The 22,810-nt window shown below is 37.5% G+C and overlaps 1 protein-coding gene across 3 annotated transcripts in view; it reads right to left on the bottom strand.

The window, feature by feature from the left end:
• The window catches only part of opn7d (opsin 7, group member d), a 62,714-nt gene that overhangs the window by 5,648 nt on the left and 34,256 nt on the right, over window positions 1-22,810 (bottom strand). For all 3 annotated transcript variants that reach the window (XM_084388983.1, XM_084388982.1, XM_084388981.1), the window contains exons 3-6: window positions 11,336-11,423; window positions 7,487-7,649; window positions 6,242-6,369; window positions 2,517-2,655 (exon numbers count right to left, since the gene is read on the bottom strand). In XM_084388983.1, the coding sequence (XP_084245109.1) occupies window positions 2,517-2,655; window positions 6,242-6,369; window positions 7,487-7,649; window positions 11,336-11,423 (518 nt within the window). The remainder of the gene's footprint in view (window positions 1-2,516; window positions 2,656-6,241; window positions 6,370-7,486; window positions 7,650-11,335; window positions 11,424-22,810) is intronic.

Genomic DNA, 22,810 nt, shown 5'->3' with positions numbered 1-22,810 from the left:
GAGTTTAAGCAGTGTTGTGGCCTAATCTATGCAGTGAATGTGGGCTCTGAAGTTGTTTTGAAGACACCTGGGAATGGGAGCTGTTCTACTGTGGAAGCTGTGGAACTATGGAGCTGTGGAACTATAGAGTGTGGCAGCGATTACATAAATTTGTAGGCCATCCCTTAAGTTAGCATTACCCTGGTTCCCTTGACAAAAAACTAATGGGATTTTTTCAGCTGGCTTTTGGATTATTGCACAACAATAAGCTCTGTGACCCAACAAAAGTTTATGATCCTTATAAATTTCATTAGAATATTCTTCACAAATGAACAAATTTTTTCAATCCAATCACCAGAAGTAAAAAAGCTAAAGGTAGGCTATAAACTGACTACACCACTTTTGCACAACTTAAGCGTCACCACCACAAATTACGACATACCTTTTAATCTTTATTTAAATCTTTATTTCTACAAACTCGTTCAGTTTAATAACATTTAATGTCCCATTCACCCTTTGTAGTGCCATTTAGCCACTTGTAAGCAGCCACCTTTTTCAAGACATGTAAAAGCTTAAAAAATCCTGACTGGGGTATTACTGATGTATTTTGTTGTAGAACAAAACTTAATACATTGAGTTTGTGTTAACCACACACCTTATTTCAGGCATTTAACCAAAACCCATGAATACAAACCCACTGACATTGGGATGATGGAACCAGAAGTGAAAAAATGCTTACACACTCCAGGATTTAGGATTAATTCCTGTAGCACTCTATTCAAATGTTTAAATGTAAAACGCAAACCCCGGTTTCAAAGACTTAAGACTAGTCCCAGACTAAAATGCATGTTTGAACTGTTTTAACTTAAAGTAACCTGCACTAACATATCTTAAAATATGTCAGTGCCATTGTTTTGTCTCAAGATGCACAACAGTAATGTTTTATTCTAAGTCATATTTATAAAAGCTACTTAAATGCCCTAATTGAACTAAGGCCTCATCCTGGCTTAATCTAAGCCCTGTTTGTGAAACCTGGCCAAAGACTCTTAGTCCTGGAAGTATAGCAATACTGAGTGAATGTTCTGAGAAGCTGTTGAAGTAGCCATTTACCTAGATTACAGTGTTTGTTTGCCTTGATAGTGCAGTATGTCAAGCTTATTTGTTTCACTGAGTCATCTGACAGATATTGGGAATTATTGGGAGCAAGTGAGCAACAGCCCCTATGGCATAAACGGAGAAGGCACTGGCCTCCCAAGCCAGGGATTGTGTGTTTGAGTCCCATTTGGGGTGGGTGGAAATGTGCTGGGGCAAGAGGCTGATGCAGAACTGTCTTCTGCTAGTATAATTTACTTATGTAGATACCCAGATCCTGGATTGAAACCATCCTCGGCTACAACTCATCTTCCTTATAAAAGTGCCCAAACCAAAATAAACTCTGCAGGATAGTGGTTATCCAGGAGGAGGTTTGGACACCCCTGCTATAGCTACCTTCCTGCGGGAGTTCAGTTCCAACACTCCTGTCTGTAATTATCAAGTGTTCCTGAACATCTTAGGCCTTGTCCACACTAATACATTTTCGTTTAAAAACACATCTTGGCCTTCCGTCCACACTGAGACAGCATTTTTATTAATGAAATTTAAGCTTTTTGAAAACGCTCTCCCAAGTGGATAAATTTGAAAACGCCGTTTTCGTAGTGTGGACTTAAAAACGATGACATGCGTTTAGTCATGTGGCACATATTGTACCAATAGATATTCATGTCTATATTAGTATTGTGCCTGTTATGTGCTATTCACTTTCACACTGTTCACAGCATTGGGCACCCCTGCATACAGATGTTGAACTATTCATTCACCCAGATGACTGTGTTTGTTGGCCTTGTTCAAATGCACAGCATTTGTCACTGAGCTGCCTGACTGAAACTTATGATTATTGGGTACAAATAAGACAGCCACTCCACTATCCAATAAACAAAGACAACAAAATCTAAAAATAAAATAAAAGAATGTAGTTATTTTGTTAGAGTGCAGCCATGTGAGCTCAATAGAACATGCAGTGCATTAGATTACTTTAAAAAGTGTGTCATTTTTTGATGTTCAAACATTTTATCCTATCCCAGTTAAATTTGCAGCTATAAATAAGCCATTTATAGGATGACTTCCCAAAGAGTGAAAAGTACAATGCAGTTCTGTTGTGCTATAAAAACGATCAAAGTGATCACATTAACAATTTTCCCTTGGCAGATGATAAAACGGGGAAATAATCCAATATACTTTAATAAATATGATTTTCAGACCAGGATATCAGTCTCTAGATAAGAATAGGGCTCTTTCGATTTAGGTCAGTAAGCAACCACCCAGAACACACACACTTCTCAGAACACCTAAACGATTACAATGCCCTTTGCCCAGGCAATCACACTGAACACCCTAGCATTGTGGCACTAATGTTGTATAAATTGCACACATCTGGCTTGCTATGGCTGGTTCTCTGAGAATCCTTTAGTGTTTCCATTAACATCCTCCCAGGCACTTACCAGTCTATGCAGCATGCTGTCCCATAGGGTTCAGGGCCATACTGGCCCCAATTTGCCAAGGGACCAATAGCAAACACCATGGCATAGCACCACACCCCCACAATCATCAGCCAGGCATGAGAGTAGGAGAATTTGTTTCCTGTTAAAGGAAAGCAAACACATAAAATGATTAATTTAGCACAAAATATTGATCACTTTCAAATGTTTTAATACGGTGCTGGAGAATGTTACAGTACTTTAAAACTAGAGATTATAAATATAAATTGAAAACTGAAAATGAATGCATTTTGAAACCAAAGCCTTTTTTTTTAAGATTTCTTAACAATAAACCTTTAGAATCACACCACTTCCTGTTGCTCTAATCCATTTATTTCCCACATGCTCTTGGGTAAGACCCAATGTTGTCCAAAGTACACAAATAGTACACATTTTATTTTATTTTAAATGCTTAACTTTTGGAAAAGACACCATTGAACATCAAAGTCATAAACAATAGTGTTGCAGGGATGATGTATTTGTTGTAGGCCAAACCCCAGAAACAAGTTAACATTTTAGCACATCTGGTTGCATTGTCCTGAATTCAATGTTTTTTTTTATTTATTTTTTTATGTTTTCATTCATGTTTCCTCATAATTTTTAATTCAAAATAACTTCCCCTCGTTCTTGCAGTGACATCTCTTTTCTGATGACGTGTTTACTGACACAAGGGCGGGACAAGCTGTCACTCACATGAGATCCACCAATAGCAAATGACAGCTAACCAACGATCCAATCAATTCCCGATGGACAAAATCAAGTCCCACCCTTAATTTTTCTTGTTTGAGAAGCAGTTTCACTCAGATGTATATCATAATAAGGAATAAACGAGCATGGCAACTTCTGTTTCAAGCCGACTTTATGACAAACTCAAGATATTTTCATGTTTTATTCTACAACATAAAATGCATTAGTACTTGTATTTAGGCATTAAAATTCATAAATGGTGTTTATTTGTGAATATTATCATGATGAATAAAAGGTGTAAGAATAATAATATTTTGTTGGTCACAGATATTATTTTCTACAAAAATCCAAAGGCCAATGGAAAAATCCTAAAAAAAACTAAAAAACAATTGGGCTTTTGTCAAGGAAACCAGGGGGATTTCTGGGCTGACCTACAAAAATATGTTATCACTACAGCACTTCATAGGATCTGCCCTTGCCAAATGGGTCCAAGCAGGACCCTAAAGCAGCTCTGTAGGCCTACTTTTAATGGGAAACTTGTTCTGTGTTTGATTAGAAAACCCAAAACTTTGATTTATAATAATAATTGTTAATTATAAAATGCTAAGAGCACAAAAACAAAAAAAGCACAGATGGGAGTGGGAAGTTCTGCACGTGATCTACTGACGACGAGCAAATTAAACTACACCGACGCAGCCGGATCATTTCCATAATGACCAACTCAATCTACTTAGAGCAGCGCAAATTAGCATCTGGTTTAAGACATGCTTTTTTTTGGACGGTAAATAATGGTGCAAATACAGGTAAATTGACTAGAGCAAACCTTAGTAAATCACCTTGCATGGTTCATTTAAATACGCTCTCCTCCCATAAATTTTACATCTGAAAGGGAAACTCCTACAAATGCATATGCAATAAGGTCATCTGCAAAAATAATCCTGTCCATGCATTTCAGCGCTAATTTTTCACTGTCTTTGGTAAATCCTGACAGTATTTTTATAACAGCAAAAGAGGGTTTGCGGCTGGTACAAACGGTCTGCTAGCTTGGCCTATACTCTACACAAGCCATTTACTCTACACGTATTCGCAAATCATTAATGCATTTGCTCAGACATTATAGACATCTATCTTTACACCAGAGGTGGGTAGTAACGAAGTACATTTACTTCATTACATTTACTTTAGTGTTTTTTGGGGGAAATTTGCACTTTTAAGAGTAGATTTAAATGTGGGTACTTTTACTTTAACTCAAGTCCATTTCTAATTTCTTTTACTTCGTTACGCTGGGCGACGTTCCTCTTGTTACTTTATTTTAATGCAATACATGTTAAGAAATGCACAGTTTATTACAAGCACACGGTCTCTTTTTTCTGGGGCATGAACGATGCTCAGGTCACAAACGAATCACTCTTTTGAGCCAATTCTGTTGAAAGACTTGATCAAACAAGTTGGCAAAACTGTCTAAATTGGTTCGCGAATCTGTTTGAATTATTTGTTCAGTTCCCTGCACGCACTGAATCATCTGAAGCGGTTCTTGAAGCGGCTAACTAGCTACTTGAGTAGTTTTTTCATTGAATTTTTTTAGCAATAGCAATAGCAACTTTATTTATATAGCACAGTTAAAACAACACAAGTTGACCAAAGTGCTTTACAATGTAACACAGACCACAAAAAGAGAAAAAGATCTAATCTGAAAAAGAAACACATATAATAAAATTGTCACTGATTAAAAGCTATTGAAAACAGATGTGTTTTGAGTTGTCCTTTAAAATCCTGCACAGTAGCAGCGTCTCTATTGTGTTTAGGCAAACTATTCCAAAGTTTAGGCGCTGCTACAGCAAAAGCGCAATCTCCTTTTAGATTTCGATGTGTCCTGGGTATTTTGAGTTGCTTCTGAGTCGCTGATCTCAAACTTCGTCCAGTCTGATATTCAGTTAAAAGATCTGAGAGATAGTCCGAGAGTGAGTGAGATAGAGAGTGCGAGTCCATGCAAGGATTTATACACCAATAACAGAAGTTTAAAACCAATCCTATAGTAAACTGGAAGCCAGTGCAAGGAGATCAGGGTAGGATTAATGTGTTCACGGTTTTTTATCTCCATTAAAAGTCTAGCAGCTGAATTTTGGAATAGATGACTGACTAATTCCTGTATACAACGCATTACAATAGTCAAGTCTGGATGTTATCAACTATACTGGATTTACTCCTACTCAAGTAATAATTACGATTACGACATTTACTTTGAGTAAATATTTCTATAAGTACTTGGACTTTTACTTGAGTACAGTTTTTGGATACTCTACCCTACTCTGCTTTACACAAACCCAATTGATGGGCCGGACCCAATTATTTATGACACCGTAGCCAGAATGTAAATTTGTAAAGAATATAAAAATACTGTTTCTGCTTATGAGATCCTTCCATAAGCAAAGCAAAGAGTACTTCTGTGCACTTGGTTACCCTCAATACTGCTTATAATACAAACTATACTGTATATTACTCTCTCAGGTGCAGAGTTTAAGAACCATATCTTATCTGGCACTGTGGCCTCTAAAACTTTCACTGCATCCCAAATGTGTTTGCTTCTCTTCCACCTACAGAATCCATCTGTTCACCTGCTGTCCTTTTTGCCATCGTTATCTCTGTTATCAAGCTCACCCACATGCTGATAAACTATCCCGTTTTAATTATCTCCTCTCTCCCACGCACACCTTCATCTTTTCAAGTCAATCAAAAGTTGAAACCAACAAAACTAATGAACTCTAATGAGGCCAACTGCTCCTGTCCATACATAGGAGTATTGACCAGAAGCGGAACAGACACTGGGCATCGAGACTCTGACGAAAAGGAGAATATCTAATGAACACAATGGAGAAAGCCATAAGGTAATGAATTTCCCTTTACGGTGCAGTTGCATTCGATTCTTAATTAAGATAAGGAGGCAGGGGGGCTTGGGAGGAAGCTAAATGTATTGTGGTGTGAAAGCCGTCGAGGAAGAATACCGTAGTTTGGGAAGCAGACTTTGAGGCAGCAGACGGATGACAGAGCGGTGAGATTTGTCAGGCTGGATAAGCCGAAGAGGACGCCACATACAGCATAGCATAAACATGTCAGCTCTCCAAACAACCACCTGAGAGAATGAGAGACATTTACAGTTACAGTTATGCATTTGGCAGACTGAGAGAGGCAAGTAAAGAACATCAAGGTACTTTTGTGTTTTCTACAAAGCTACAAAGAGACATGATGGAAAAAAATATGAGATGAGAGGAAAAATTATTTGTCAAATGTTTTTAAACTTTACATTCGCTCGCAAACCTTTTGAGTTCTTTGAGAGCGAAATGTTTTTGTGAAGGGAACGCAACGTTTTTCAGGGGAATGCAAAACTTTTGCAAAAGAACACATAGGAATTGAAATATTTCTCATATTTTTTCCATCACCATGTCCCTCTGTAGTTTTCACTATAGCCATCTCAACAATTCAAATGTGGGACAGTTTTTTCAATAACTGAATAATTTACAATTGAATACTATTATTATTATTAATAATATTTTCTTGTAATAACAAATTGATTTTTTTTAAATTGTGTATCTCACAATTACAAATTTATTTCTAGAAATGTATATCTCCCAATGGGATTTCGTCTCACAATTGTTACTTTATTTCTCAGAATTGCAACTTTATTTCTCGTAATTATGATTTTATATCTCACAATTAAATTTTTTCTTTTAATTACCACTTTATTTTTCTATAATTCTTGCTATTGCGATTTTACATTTTAATATAATAATTACAATGTTATAACTTGTAATTGCTTTATTACTTTTTTTAAAAATATATATCATAATGAGACTATTTCTTATTTTATTTCACAATTACCTGATATATTTGTTTATTTTTGAGATGGAAAAAAGGTTTCCAGATATTGCTGATTCCAGTACTAGCACAAAAAAACAAGACGTATTCTAATTGTCATGAAAACAGCTAGTCTGACACTGTGTCACAACCCTCCGCAACACGATAAAATGACAAGCGAGTCACTGTACTGTTGGTTATTGCAGTAGACGTTCCTGCTCAACTGCCGTATCCAACTGTATAAAGTTTGTCACGTTGTGGCACAGTGTTAGGCAGTTCTGTGGCAGCACTGGTCCTGTGTCAGTGAAATGGCACATCAGAGCTGCCTTAGGCTTTGTCTCTGATACAATGGGGTGGTCATATTTTAGCACAGATTTCTTGTGGTATCTGCCTACTTGTGAGCAAAGGCTGATGGAATCGCCAAGGGAAAGAGTGTAACTGTCATTCCAAGGTCACTAATAGATAAATTTATGATGAAGAATTCTGCCGGCTTCAGAGATGATCTCTTTCGATACGCAACAAGGAGCAGGATGCCATTTCCCAGGAGTGACAGAATACCTAAAAAGAAAAAAGAAATGCATTAAGTGAATAGTCACCACCACAAGCGGTCTGTTTTTCCTTGTTCTAACTCCCTGCAACCCTTATTTTACTGTTTTGTTATTGCTCTGACAGCTCGGCTAGAAGTAAAACTGCAATGATTTATTCTGGCACTTTACGATTTGAAGCCGCAATTTGACCTGCCGTATGTCCTCTTACTCCGTTCGCCAGTGACCTCTGAAGTTCTGATCTAACATCCCTTGATAATTTAATGTTCACAATACAGAATAGCTGTAGCTCAAACATGAGAGCAAGGCTCTAGCAACACCAAGGTTGTGGGTTTGAAATGCAAGAAATAAAAAAAATTATATGTTGAAAGTAGTGTATGTTGCTTTGGATGAAAACTCCTACCAAATGCATAGACGTAAATAACACACCAGAATTGTGTCTCATTCAGATTTTTTTTTTTTTAAATGTTTTTAATGTAATGTTGGTAACACTTTATTTTACAGTGTCCTTGTTACATATGTTACATGCACTTACCATAGTAATAACAGTAAATTATGCATAATTACATGCAACTAACCCTCAACCAAATCCTAATCCTAACCTAACCCTAAAGTAAGTACATGTAGTTGCTTAATATTACTCAGTACTTAAATATATAATTACACTGTAACAATGACTCTGTAAAATTTGGATACAATTTATTTAGATAATCCACTTTAGACATTCTACTAACTATAAGTAACCTTGCAACTATAAGTCAACTAACTCTCATTAGAGTTGTCACAAAAGGCTGAAGATGTAGATGATCTAAAAGTCGAAAATAAAAGAGCATAAATCAACAAGATAATCCAAATAAGCGGAAAGGTAAAAAAAAAAAGAAAAAAGAAAAAGAAAACAAACATCACCAGACAAAGTGTGACTGAACTGAAGGCATTAAATACACAGAGGACTAATGAGGAAATGAGGAACAGGTGCATGTGAATCAATGAAACAATAAATGAAACAATGAATAACCATAGCAATGAAAGAAAACAAAGGAACTAACGATAAAATGACTTAGGGCCACATTGACAAACAGCTTGTGCCAGCACAAACCCTCTTTTGGCGTCAAAAAACTACTGTCAGGATTTACTAAAGACATACAGTGAAATATTTGCGCCAAAAAGCATGGACAGGGTTATTTTTGCGGCTGACCTTATTGCTTATGCATTTGTAGGAGTTTCCCTTTCAGATGCAAAATTTATGGGAGGAGAGTATTTAAATGAACCATGCAAGGTGATTTACTAAGGTTTGCTCTAGTCAATTTACTGGTATTTGCAGTAGCACCTCACTGCAGTACACGAGATCCAGGGGGGCGGAGTTGGATCCAGATCTAAGGGGTGGAGATTGGTAGGTTTAGGGGTGGGTTTAGGGATCAGGGGGTGGAGATGGGTAGGTTTAGGCATAGATATCATATATAAACGCTAGATGTCTTATGGCGCAGTCACTTCCGGCATCATCGTTCGGCCATCTTGTGACAGTGCTCTGTGCATTAAGGTGAATGATCAGCACGCACACAAATCCTCTTATCTCGCTGAAATCTTGACGGATTTACAAACGGTTTGGTTTCTTACAAACATTATTAACGTGGCTATAATTCCGAATGCTTGAACATGTATGTTATAATTTTTCATATGTATGCAGTGTATGTATGCAGTGTCATAACTACATCTCTGACGTTTATAACAAACCAAACCGTTTGAAAATCGGTAGAAAAATGAGCAAGTTATGGTTATTTAAAAGTACATGCACCATTGAAGTAGTGAGCGAGTACACTGTGGCAAGATGGCCGCCACGTGCGGACGTCGACCTCCATTGGCCAGCAGTGCGCACGAGACATCTAGCCTTTATATATGATATCTATGGGTTTAGGTATATGTAAGGTTTTCGTGTTTTCGTTTCCCCTGGATTTCGTGTTCTGCATTGAGGACCATCTCGGTATTTGCGCCATTATTTGCCGCCCAAAAAAAGCATGTCTCAAACCAGATGCTAACTCGTGTTGCTCTAAGTAGATTGTGTTAGTCATTATGGAAATGATCCGGCTGCGTCGATGTTTTTTAATTTGTGATCAGTAGATCACTTGCAGATCTTCTCACTCCCACCGGTACTTTTCTCAAAATTTTACTCTCACGCTAATTTGCCTTGTTTATCAAATATTTATTGTTTGTACCCAGTGTTGTCATGGTTATTCATTTATTCATTGATTATCTCACACCTGTTTCGTATTCAGTTAATTATGTCATATATTGCCCTCGGTTCTTTCAGTTCTTTGTCTACTGTTGGGTGTGTTTTACACACACTGTTTTGTATGTTTTTATATTGGATTTCATTCTTTTGTTTAATTTAATAATGTTTATGTTGCTAAAGACCTGCTACGCCTCACCTCGTCATCTTCTTTATCATAATGTGACAAGAGTATTAGTAGACTGTTAGGTTAGGGTCAAACAGGTTGGTAGAATAAGTTGACGTACTTACAAAGTTACTTTTAGTCAGTAGATTGTCTGTTGGGGAGCATCAAAATAAAGTGTTAGCAGATATTAAGCAGACACTACTAATACTCTAATGATGCTAGTTGACATTTAGTTGCAAATTTACTTACAGTTAGTAGACTGTCTAAAGTGGACTATCAAAATAAAGTGTTACCTGCAATTGCAGTTTAATTAGCAAGCAGAATTGTACTTTAAAGTTGAATTTAAGGAAGTGGAATGAAACACAACTGTTTCGTTTTGAAGTCAATTTGTAAGCCAGCTGTCAAAGGCAAATTTGCCATGGTTTCCCTCAGAAATTCCATGTGGGTTTAGGTTTTATTATTTGGATTTATCAGTGTTCAGTTCATCAAGCATGTAACCTCACATCCTTGGTAGCTGTAATGCTTATTAAGCTATGCTGTAATGTGAATAAACCTCTATCAATACCTTGGGATGTTTCGTGTAATGATTTAGACAATTCAAGGTCATCCCCAAGTGCAAACCACAGCTAACCATTCAAGGAATTAGCAGTTTAGCAGAAATATGAGGGACCAGTAGAGCAAGGATATACTTTCAAAGCTGAGTACTCTTATTCTAACATGAAGTACATTTTGCTTTATGGGTATCTATTAATTCATACAATAAAAAATCATACAATATCTTGAATACACCTCTTCTGTAATGAGAAAGTTTCTGATTTAAAAACTGTCCTGGTATCATAATTGGACATAAGACTCATTAAAAGGATACAATTCTTGAAAAGAAAACTTTCTTAGTTTGTATTAGTATTTGTAGTTTGGCATCATTTTGCCAGTCATGTGTTTCAACCAACATACAGATGGGGGAAAATCAAATGGTGTTAATAATAATAATTCCTTATTTTTGTAAAAAAAAAATTGTAATTTTTTTAGAATATTTATTTTTAGAATAATCAGTAGGATGGTTCCACGTGTTTTTAAAGTGTAAGGGAAAACATACTTTTTACTTTATGGCAACACCATTTAGAGTCATTAAATGTAATCCTTTACTGAAAATGGTATAAAAGTTTTTCAAAAACATAGAAGAAATCCTCATCCCATTTCTCCTCTCTCTCCCTCAACTTTTCTGTCTCTCCTGACTGCTCAATAAATAAAGGCTAAAAATGTAATGAATAATATATAAACAGTATCACTTGTAAGCAAGTGGACTCACAGAAGGTTGTGTATATGGAACCCATGAAGACATCGTGTTCCTTTGGGATCCTGGAAACAAAAAGGGAAGTTTCCGAGGTATTTCCCATCTGCAGAGAAGATGAAAGACAAGACAAGACATCAGATGAACAGTGGAAAAAGGATGAAGCTGAAACCGTGGTAAAACAAGAACAAGTATAAAGCATTCATGAGCGAGCTGATGGTTTTCAGGGCTGAATCAGGGGACTTTGTGGATCTATGAGCTCTTTGGTGAGACCATTACAATTGAGATTAGCAGCTCATCTCTCTATGAAAAGATCCAGATTCCCATTCACAGCTAATGCCAACACAAGAATGTCCAGTCCTTTTGTTTTATGGAACATGTAAAGGAAGGAAAGGAAATCTCCTGGGGTTTTTGGGGTTTTTTTGGGGGGGGTTATGGCCTAAAATAAACTCCAGTTAAATTTGTCCAGTAAAAAGAATCATTTTGGTAATTTGTTTCTGAAATATCATTCTAATTTAACCAACAAATATCATTTCCATCACATTATGTATTGTTTAACATAATTAACATACTTTGAAAATAGAAATTTACTGTACTGCGTTGGCGATAGATGCAAGAACCAATGAGCTTTGTGTAACGTTATTCTGCGCTTATGTAAAAAGAATAAAAACTGGGGTAGGTCAAGATTTTAAGTGAATACGTTTTAAATTACAGTCTGTTTTTCCTCATAAAGCATTCAGGAGACTTGGAATAATGCACACGAAACATATGGACTATTTGATAGCTTGAGTTACAATTACCATACTCTCAACCTTCAGCTTCATGGATGAAAAAGTCATATATGTTTGGAGAGACATGAGTGAGTAGATTTTTATTTTGAGGCAGTTATGGGCAAAAAATTATAATTTGACAACCACTGCCTTGCAAAAGGTACACATTATGAAGGTATGGTAAAAAGTTGGCAAGTCAGTTTATTATATGAAAGTCAGTGTGACTTTCGTGTAACCAAAAGAAACGAATGTTTTGTTAGTTAATATTTAATCTGTTAGTTCATCAACAGATTAAAAATCAACCCCTGAGACATAAATACCAGTAGATAAATACTGAAATAGGGAAAAGCATGAAACTAAAATCCGCAAAGTAGGAAACTGTTTGTCTGGGGTAATAGTTAATACCGTTCAGTGGTTATTAAACCAAACATTTGACCACAGAATGCCACGACTGTCCAATCAGAATCAAGTATCCTTGAGAGCAGCCTTTTGCTTCTCAGAAGATAACACATAGTTTCGCTTCTGCTGTCCTTTTTCCACTAAAAGCTCTCAAACATTTCTTTGTTTCCTGTCCTCAAATTCTCCTGAAAACACACACATACAGACCATGTGTGTGTGAATAGTTTATTGAGGTTAGAGACATAAAGATGTTCGTACACTGATTTCCCTGTAAATCCTCTTATTATCTATACACAACTGGAGGAGCCAATGACCAAATTGTGCAAATGGCCTACTTTCTGGAGGCTGATAGATGTCAACTCAGCTGTAATGAAACAGAGGAGTGATGCTTCAGCCTCTGCCTGAGGTTTAGGAACACAGCTTGTCTTCTCTGTCTGTATGAGTCAAGCAGATACAAAGAACAAGCACTGTGTAATCAGCGTGAAAGATTACTATAATACATATTGTTTTGTTACACAGCTCTCTTTAATACTTGTTTCTGATAGGTGCGTCAGTAATGTGCTCACAGTCCAATCCAGCGAAAACTCACACTATTAAAACCATGTTTCAGTTCATGTTGACTCAGTCTGTTTTCCATTCATTCTGAAATCACTGTGTCCGGCCACAGATTGCTTTTCTATTTTGTTTCTTATTATGTATTTTATTTGGTTTAAAGGTTGGCTGCACAAGGGTACATGTATTATATATTTTTTCCAGGCACATTTGACCAATTCCAAACCACATTAATCGTAATAACTACAATTAATTTTGTATTTAATCATTTATAAGTGATATATAATTGTTCATGAAGGCTGGAAATGAAAAACGCCCTATTTTCAGGTGTGCATAATTATTAGGCACGTTTTCTTTTACAGATAAAAGAAAGATTCTTTTGGGAGTTCATTTTTAGTCCATCTCCTACCCTGAAGTCCGTTTTGCAGAGATGGACTAAAAATAAACTCCCAAAACATACTGTCAGATTCTGGAAGCTGAATTCTTCAAATAGTGGTAGAAGAGGATGTGCTGCTGGTCCTTCAAGAGTCACTCTCAGTCTGTCTGTCTATAAAGCCTATAAAAAAAACAGTCTTTATGTTTTTTACTACACTTCAGCTTGTGATTCTTATTAAGAGGGGGTTCATTTTTCTCAAGTCTCTGAGATCCTGACACCTTGCACTTCTGGAGACTCCAGGTTAGTTGCATTTCTGGAAAATGTTGGCGCTGGAGATTAAAAGGTTCCTGATGGTTTCACACTTAAAGGGTTATGAAAATTATGTCATTAATGACTCACCCTCATGTCGTTCCAAGCCCGTAAGACCTCCGTTCATCTTCAGAACACAGTTTAAGATATTTTAGATTTAGTCCGAGAGCTTTCTGTCCCTCCATTGAAAATGTATGTACGGTATACTGTCCATGTCCAGAAAGGTAATAAAGACATCATCAAAGTAGTCCATGTGACTACAGTGGCTCAATCTTAAGTTTATCAAGCGACGAGAATACTTTTTGTGCGCAAAAACAAACAAAAATAACGACTTTATTCCACTATTCATTTCCTTCTCTCTGGGCCTCGAGTGAGTTCACGTAGTGTAATAGCGTAGCGCTTCTGTATTGTACGTCACACGCATCACACACATGACCAGCGTCGGCCAATAGTGAGCCTACGTGTGACGTACAACACAGAAGCGCTGCGCTATTACACCACGTGAACTCACTCGAGGCCCAGAGTCGTTATTTTTGTTTGTTTTTGCGCACAAAAAGTATTCTCGTCGCTTGATAAAATTAAGATTGAGCCACTGTAGTCACATGGACTACTTTGATGATGTCTGTATTACCTTTCTGGACATGGACAGTATACCGTACATACATTTTCAATGGAGGGACAGAAAGCTCTCGGACTAAATCTAAAATATCTTAAACTGTGTTCTGAAGATGAACGGAGGTCTTACGGGCTTGGAACGACATGAGGGTGAGTCATTAATGACATAATTTTCATTTTTGGGTGAACTAACCCTTTAAGTGTGAAACCATCAGGATGTTGGAAACATTATTTTAAGGTTAAAAATGTTACATAGTGTTGCTTTAAGAAAAAATGGCCCATTTAGAATATTCTGATATAACTTTGCTGAGAATGTTCCTATTAGAAGATATGAGGCCCATATTTCAGTACCAAGTATCAAAGCTTTAAAGAGGGAAGAACTAAAAAAAGTAAAAAAAAAATAAAAAAAAAGGCAACATGATGCATTGAGGTTTTAGAATAACTGTCTTAAAGGTACACTATGTAACTTTTATTTAGTTCAAAATTAACCATTTTACATAAATATATTTACTTGAAATACTCCTAAGCCTGTGGGAACACATTTGCTGAATGATATTGCATTCCTTGTATAATGTTTCAGAATGTTTATTGCATTGGTTGTTATACTTATCATGGTGGTTAAGAATTTAAATGTATTGGGAATGGCGCTAAAAGGTTAATGCTCTAATGCATTTGAAATTATCGTACCACTTACACTTAACCTTGCTTTAAACCTATCCAATACTGTAAACAAAAGCTGATCTAAGATAAAAGCACATTTGCTGAACCAACCATGCCATTTTAGCTTGCTTCTACTACAACAAGTCTTCAAGCTCTTTTATGCGGTGTCGTGACTCATGTTTCACAATACTCATATCCGAGCTCTCCATTTCACAAGTGTAACGCTGTACCAGGTGAGCTACCAAGCAAGTTTACTATGTCAGAAAAGCCATATATATGGAGCTGTGATGTAAACGTCAAAATGTATTAGTTTACAAATCATGCAAATCAAAAGTTTTGAGGTCATAGCATAGCATTGTGCAAGGAACTATGCAAAAATAACTCTTTATTTATCGAAAAGTAATAGAAATTATTGCATTTTACTGCTTCTAGTGTTCATTTCAAATGGAAACTATAGTGAAATGTATGTACAGGTAGATTTTTGCAGTTTTGTCATGTATTTCCAATGAGCCTGGGTTGCAACAAACCCATGTGCTGGATAAAATGTATTTTCTTTTGCACAGTGATGCTTTGTCCGTATATGGTCTGTCAAGGAACACTGACCGTCACACCGCTGTTTGCTTTATGCAATGAAATGACAGAACTTCAGCATGCTCATCTCATATGATTCCCCCTCTGTGGCAGCGAGAAGACTCATTACCAGCTCACACCAAGCATGCCTCTCCACCTGTATTCAGTAATTCCATCAAAAAGCTGTCATAATGCCAAAAACAGTTTCCTGCTCAAGACCTGAATAGAATGTAATGAGTACTAGCCTAATAAGCCAAAGAAACAGATGAGCCTTGGCATGAGTCCACACAGATGGGTTAGAAAGAACACAACTAGGCATTAAAACTATTCAGAAACATGTTTTGATATTTTGCTAGAGAAACATGAAAACATATGAAACAAACATCTGTTTGTGTTTAGCGTTTGAGTGATAATTTAATTAGCATCTCAACATCTGTAGTCTAGATAGGACATGATGTACTTGCATCAACATTTTTGAAACACTTGACATGGACTGACCCAGCTACTGTTTTCCATGCAGTGAAAGAGGCTGAGAAAGTCAGCTTGAATTTGTGGAGCTCGTCACAAAAATGAATGGAAACTCAGTGTATAGGCTACTAGCAAGCTCTTGTGTGCCATCTGAACTTTTGTTCAAGGTGCAATAGAAATACATACAGCGTGGGAAATAAGTATTGAAAGTATTATAAGTATTTCCAAAGGTGCTATTGACATGAAATTTTCACCAGATGTTGGTAACAACCCAAGTAAGCCATACATACAAAGAAACAAACAAAAATAAGTTCAGAAATTAAGTTATGTGTAATAATGTGAAATGACACAGGGAAAAAGTATTGAACACATGAAGAAAGGGAGGCGCAAAAAGGCATGGAAAGCCAAGACAACTGCTGAAAACTTACAGTAATTAAAAAGCAATCCAGCCCCCTGTCCGTGGAAATTAATAACAGCTGGTTCAGTCCCAAATGATGGCCTACAAAAAGGTCTCATTGCCAAGGTGTCACACAAGACACATCTCATGATGGGTAAAAGCAAAGAGCTGTCTCAAGACCTTCGCAACCTAATTGTTGCAAAACATAATGATGGCATTGGTTATAGGCGCCATTCTAAGCTTCTGAATGGTCCAGTGAGCACTGTTGGGGCCATAATACGGAAGTGGAAAGACAATAATTTCACCATAAATTTGCCTCGACCAGTGCTCCTCGCAAGATTTCTGATAGAGGAGTGAAAAGAATAATCAGAAGAGTCTGATAATCAGAAGATCTGAACTTATTTTTGCCTTACTTATGTATGGCTTACTTGGGTTGTTACCAACATCTGGTGAAAATTTCACGTCAATAGCACCTTTGGAAATATATTTACTGAGAAAAATGATGACGTGTTCAATACTTATTTCCCCCGCTGTACATGTATTATACATTTAGACCACTTAACTTAGTAATTGATGTCAGGATGTGAAGAGACTTTCAACCAGCATAACAAAAAAATGTTCTGGAACAAATCACCTAGCTTTTTACATAATGATTTCACATTTCTACACACTGGCTAGAATTGCTGTTAATATGCAAGTGAACATAACATGGGTGTCCTTGAACTGTGCGTTGAGTGTTTGCGGCATTTGTCATGTCTTTTGTTCTTTTGGTCCATTTCCATGTTGAAATGATTAATGTAGTCTTTTAGGCCATTTACATGAGCTTTCAGGAGAGTTATTATCTCTAATGAAATGCTAGCGCTGGACAGTTATGTTAAGGACATTTTGGTCATTGTAATATTTCTTCCTGCTGTGGCTGACTGCATCATAATAGGCGGAGACATAAAAACAGATGCTAAGGCAGGCATCACTACTATTATCTCTGATAGGATTAGGGATTTGAACAAACCCCATCCCTAAGTATTAATCTTCGGCACATAACTCGTCCCATGTTGATTCTGCTGAAGCCATTAATGATTCCTCAACTCATGCAGCTTGTTGAGTAGAAGTGTGATATAATAGGCTATTTCTAAGTGATCAGTACGCAATTGCGAGATTACCCAGAAAATATTTATCAGAAGCACATTTAAAGAATCTTTTATATACAACTATTGTATATACAACCTTTTTTTCTTTAGTGTACTTATTGAATTGTTTGCTGAATGTTGAATCTGTATCTGCAATGGAATCGCCTGTGAAAGCTGATATAGCAATAAATTCAAGTACAACCAACCAACCATGAAATAACACAAATTGCGGGAATTACAGTGAGTATTAATCTGAGTATTCATGAGGTGCATCCTAGGTTTCTAGTTCTGAAAGTATTGAAGTATTGACCGGTCAAAAGGCTATTTTCTTTATCTAAATGCTTCTCAAAAACCCCTCAAAACACAAATAATCTTGTTTATTTTAGGTACAAGAGCAGAGCTGTACTGGAATGTAGCATCTTAAACATCATCAGATAGATGGTAGCCATGAAAATGTGGGACAAGAAGAGTGGACAAACTGTCCAAAAGCTCAACTCGACATTCATTGCTCATCCGATTAGTGGTCTTTTATGCGGGTGTGTGTGTCAAAGCGGGCAGCTATAGCATAGCCCAGCCTGGCTTCATTTCAGCCAAGGGCGGCCACTCCGCCTGTCCTTCACTAATCCGCTGGCTAAGGCATCAGAAGGACAACATGTTAATAGTAGCGATAACATCAGGAAGGCTATACTCAACCGCCTGGCCAAGTGTTTGTTTTGATCTGGATGGGAATGTGAAGTGTCGTGTATTATTGTGGATGTTTAGCGTCTGTGCCTTATGGGAAGATTTGTTGATGCATGACATGGAAGTCATTGCGTTAGAGTCCAGAACATTTCATACTCAAATTTCAGACGTCCCACTTCTGTTGTCATCACTGCACATTGCAGCTGTTTCAGTAGTACAGGCAATTTTATGTATCAGAGGTTGTTGTTTTTTTAAATAAAAGTAGCATGATGTCATTGTGGCTTATCAATCACATTTTATGTAGAAATAAATTTTATTGCTTAAAATATGAAATATTACACTTTCAACTATGATGAATATGAAACCACAGAGAGAAATAAATATTTTTTTGCACAAATCAGATGTGGCATCATTTCCACTATAACCCATAATTTGTACACAAAATTGTTGTTCTTTGTTACAGAGCAGACAACATTGTCAATGAAGAGCATGTTTGAGATGAATATAAGACATGATGTGTTAAAACTAAAACAAACGAGGTAAATATCACTTGTGAGCAGAATCATTTCAACAAAGCTGCAATTATGCAAAAACAGTTTTTTATATACAGTAAATGGTTGCTTTGAAAGCCATGTTCCACCCCTGCTTCATAACTATTATTATTATTTGCCTGATAGCTTTAGCCAAAACCCACTGCCGCTGGAATCTACGTTTCTAAAAATCTTGCGTAACTGCAGTGACATGCATTGGGTTTGTGCCACATGCAGCATGACACATGTACCATACACTGTGTGATCTTTCACACACCACTGGCCAATCAGCAGGCTGGAGGGAGGGATATTCAGGCTCGGTTGGCCATGCCATGACTTACTCAAGTGTGAAGTTATGGCTATTGTAGATGTAGATGGAGCTGTGCAGTTTTTTTTTTTTTTTTTTCATATCTGTGGAGAGGTTCCAATTTACAATACGTTATGTTACTAAATATCTCATTTAAGTTTGAGGATTACTGGTGTGTCTGTCAAATACGGGGCCCTATCTTGCCCTATCTACCCTATCCTATCAGCGCAATTGACTTTGTACACCGACGCATGTATCATTCCTATTTTGCACCCACGCACAGCGGACTTTTCCCTCCACAGACGCACGTCGGTAAATTAGGAAATTAACTTGCGCTCCCGGGGGCGGTTCAGTGAAAAGAGGAGGCGTGTTCCTGCGCAAACGTTCCCTGGTGCTATTTTGCAGGTTTAGAAAACAATTCCATGTTATTCATATGCTATTTTAAGGGCGCATGCTTGGCCATAATCAATGTAGCGTGTGCACAACGCGCATGCACTTTGATTCTCTCATCTACACACAGACACAGCAGTTCTCATTTTTAGAAAACCATACATTATTACAAGGAAAAATATTAACACACGAGGGAAATCATTGTTGTGTCCATGAAGATGTGAAAAAATAGGCATAAATCTAGCTTACACATTTACCCAAATTTTTATACGCCTGTTTAACCGAAGCTAATTTGGGTGGGTTTCTCCCAATTCCCCATAAAATTTCACTTCTCTGTCTTTTACGGCCCTGACGGGAACACCGGTCTCCTCGGCTGTGAACCGCTCCTGGTGTGCGCCTGGCAAATCCGCCGTTATAATAGCAATCCGCCATGGAACAAGCGCGCCTGCTCTTAAAGGGAATGTGAGATGTCGCTCTGATTGGTTTATTTCACATTACGCCCAAACCACACCAATGAATAATGAAGCTACTTCAGACCAACCCATTTTAGATTAGAGACCCGCCCACAAAGTTACTTGCGTTTCACGCTTGATACTTGTGTTTCAGATCGTTAAAATAGGGCTCATGAACTGTCTAATTATCTGAGCTGTTTTACTTTTGTAGTAAATTGTAGTAGAAACATCAGAGTCAAAGTTAACCCTATAAAGCCTTCTGTATTATATTTGATATATGCCACTGAAGGCCTCAAAATTATGAACATGATCGCTAAATAACCTGTCGCACACAATCCAAGCCTTCCGTCGTCTGATTGATGGTTTATACTTTTCCAATAATTGTAAAAACGTCCCACTTCAGGTCGTGGTTCACTTATTTTGCTGTGAAATCTTTAAAGATTTTTGTAAAATAATCATTAGACTAATTTTTATTGTTAGCAATATTTCAAGATGAACATTTACTGGACTGAAGCAACTTAGATTTACTTAATTATTCATACATAATTTCTTAGAAAAATCTCAAATATGATACATTTGTTCATCTCTCAATCCCCATTGTATTGCATTGCATTATATGCTTTGCCCTCTCAATAAAAACTACAGAGCTTTGACCATAAAACTAAGCATTTAAACATCATCTTACCAAGACATATTAATGAAAGATTTCGAATGACAGCTGATATTTATATGCATTCTATGCGAGTAGTCTGCTAAACTGTTATAAAGATCTCACTGATTTACATAATCACAATTTCATCTTACTTTTGGGGCAACTGCTCGAAATTGCATATTTAGCTCAGTTTGGGCCTCTGAATAAAATTGAGGTGTTTTTTTTTTCCTCCTCGCATGTGAGCTACATATTCTCACTAATATATGAGCCAGAAGCCTGAATTATCAAATATGATACTCTACAAAATCACACGTGCAATTGTTTTTAGATGCCTAAAAGTTCAATAAACTGTTCCATTACATTTTTCAACAAAAATTCCAAATGACAGGATTATTACTTTAAATATTTATATTTTCTGCTCCTTCCAAAACTGCTGAGTTTATAGCGTGGTGTCTACAGTAGGTGGTTGTTAAATGGCCCAAGTCTCATATAGATATTAAATCTCTTCATCAGGTTTATGGGTTTTTTTCACCACCTTCCAGACAAAAATCACAACAATGGACAGTTGCTTAAAAGCATAGCACAACAAATCACATAAGTATGAGCAATATAAAAATAGTGAAATAATACATACAAACATAATTAAACCGAACTAAAAACTCTTTTGTAACAACTATTTTGTGAAAGAGCCATTGAGCAATACAATATTCCTCAGGGGTTTATAAAAACTGTACTGTTCAATTCGACAACAGCTTGTTGAAACCTATTGAACTGTTAAAAGCAGCAGTGCCATATTCTGAGATTTAAAAGGAGAGACAGAATAAGTTGGAGTGTATCAGTGTAGTCAGCAATGCTCTGAGACAGCAGAAGATGTGTATCGAGGAGGATTGGGACGCAGTAAAGGAGAAGAGGAGGCAGATGTCTGGACAGGTGCTGATGTTAGGAGGTGGGCTGCAAATAGGGAACTGTGCCCGTCTGTAAACACACATGTGCAGTTGATCCTGACCGTTCACTGTCAGCACAGATAACCTAATGGATTTGTCTTTCATTTGTACTGTTACTACAGTATCTTGTTTAGACCTTTTTGTCAGATTTCTTGGCTGATTTGAAATGTTATTCAAATGTGACACTGACAAAACAGTTTTTCTTTCACCATTCAAGTACATAGGAGCTGTCCTTGCATGACTGGAAAGAGCTGTCCTGACAATGCTGATTGGCCCATTCGTGCAGGGCCGTGCACAGACCTTTTGAGGGGCATGTGTTGAAACTGAAATTTTTTTTTATTAAGATTATTTAGTAAGCCTACATAAAAGGAGGAAATGGTCACATCTTTATGACAAATTCAATAACACAAAATAATAGTCTCAAAAGCTTTAGATTTATTCACTATTAATAACAACCATAATAATAATAATATAGATAATATAGATATACAGATATACAGGGTTTCAGGACTTCTTTAGCCCTAAAAAAAGTTTTACTACATTTATACGTGAAGACGAGCGGAGAGTAGACTACTATAGAATCAAAAATGAGCTAGATAGCGAAATTCTCTGCGATAAGAACACCAGGTGACAAAGAGGTTCCACTTCACCGCATAGGTGTCTCGTGGATAAGGCTCTAGCGGAAGTGATGGTAGCCACCACCGGAGGTGGTAGGGTACTCAAACCTGCCTCGTCCCGTCCAGAAGCCACACATGTAGGTTCCATAGATCGGGACGAAGGTGTCAGAGGGTGCCCCGTCTCTGGGAAAGGAGGTCCTTCCTCAGAGGAATTGGCCACGGAGGTGCTGTCGCGAGGAGTACTAGTTCGGAGAACCAGGTCCGGGTGGGCCAATGAGGCACAACCAAAAGAGCTCGTCCGCTGCACGGTTCAACTCTCCCGAGATGTGAATGGCTCGAAGCGACCTCAGATGCTTCTGACTCCATAGGAGGTGGCGGGCAAGTTGCGACATACAGCGAGAGCATAGACCACCTTGTCGGTTGATGTACGCTACTGTCGCGGTGTTGTCTGAGCGGACTAGTACGTCTTGGTCCTTGAGCAACGCACGGAAGCGGTGCAGAGCCAAACGTACCACCAGCAACTCGAGGCAATTGCGTGCACATGGCAACCGAGTCGATTTCCAATCGAAAAGAGATCCTCTGCACTGGGGAGAGTTAGCTCTTTTCCCAGTTGACCCGAAGGCCCAGACGGGCAAAGTCCATGTGTTTGCAAACCTGGTCTCGAGAGTGAGCTAGGA

The sequence above is a fragment of the Rutilus rutilus genome (assembly GCF_951802725.1).
Source record: "Rutilus rutilus genome assembly, chromosome: 19".
Lineage (NCBI taxonomy): Eukaryota > Metazoa > Chordata > Actinopteri > Cypriniformes > Leuciscidae > Rutilus > Rutilus rutilus.
This window is presented reverse-complemented; position numbering and strand designations above follow the sequence as displayed.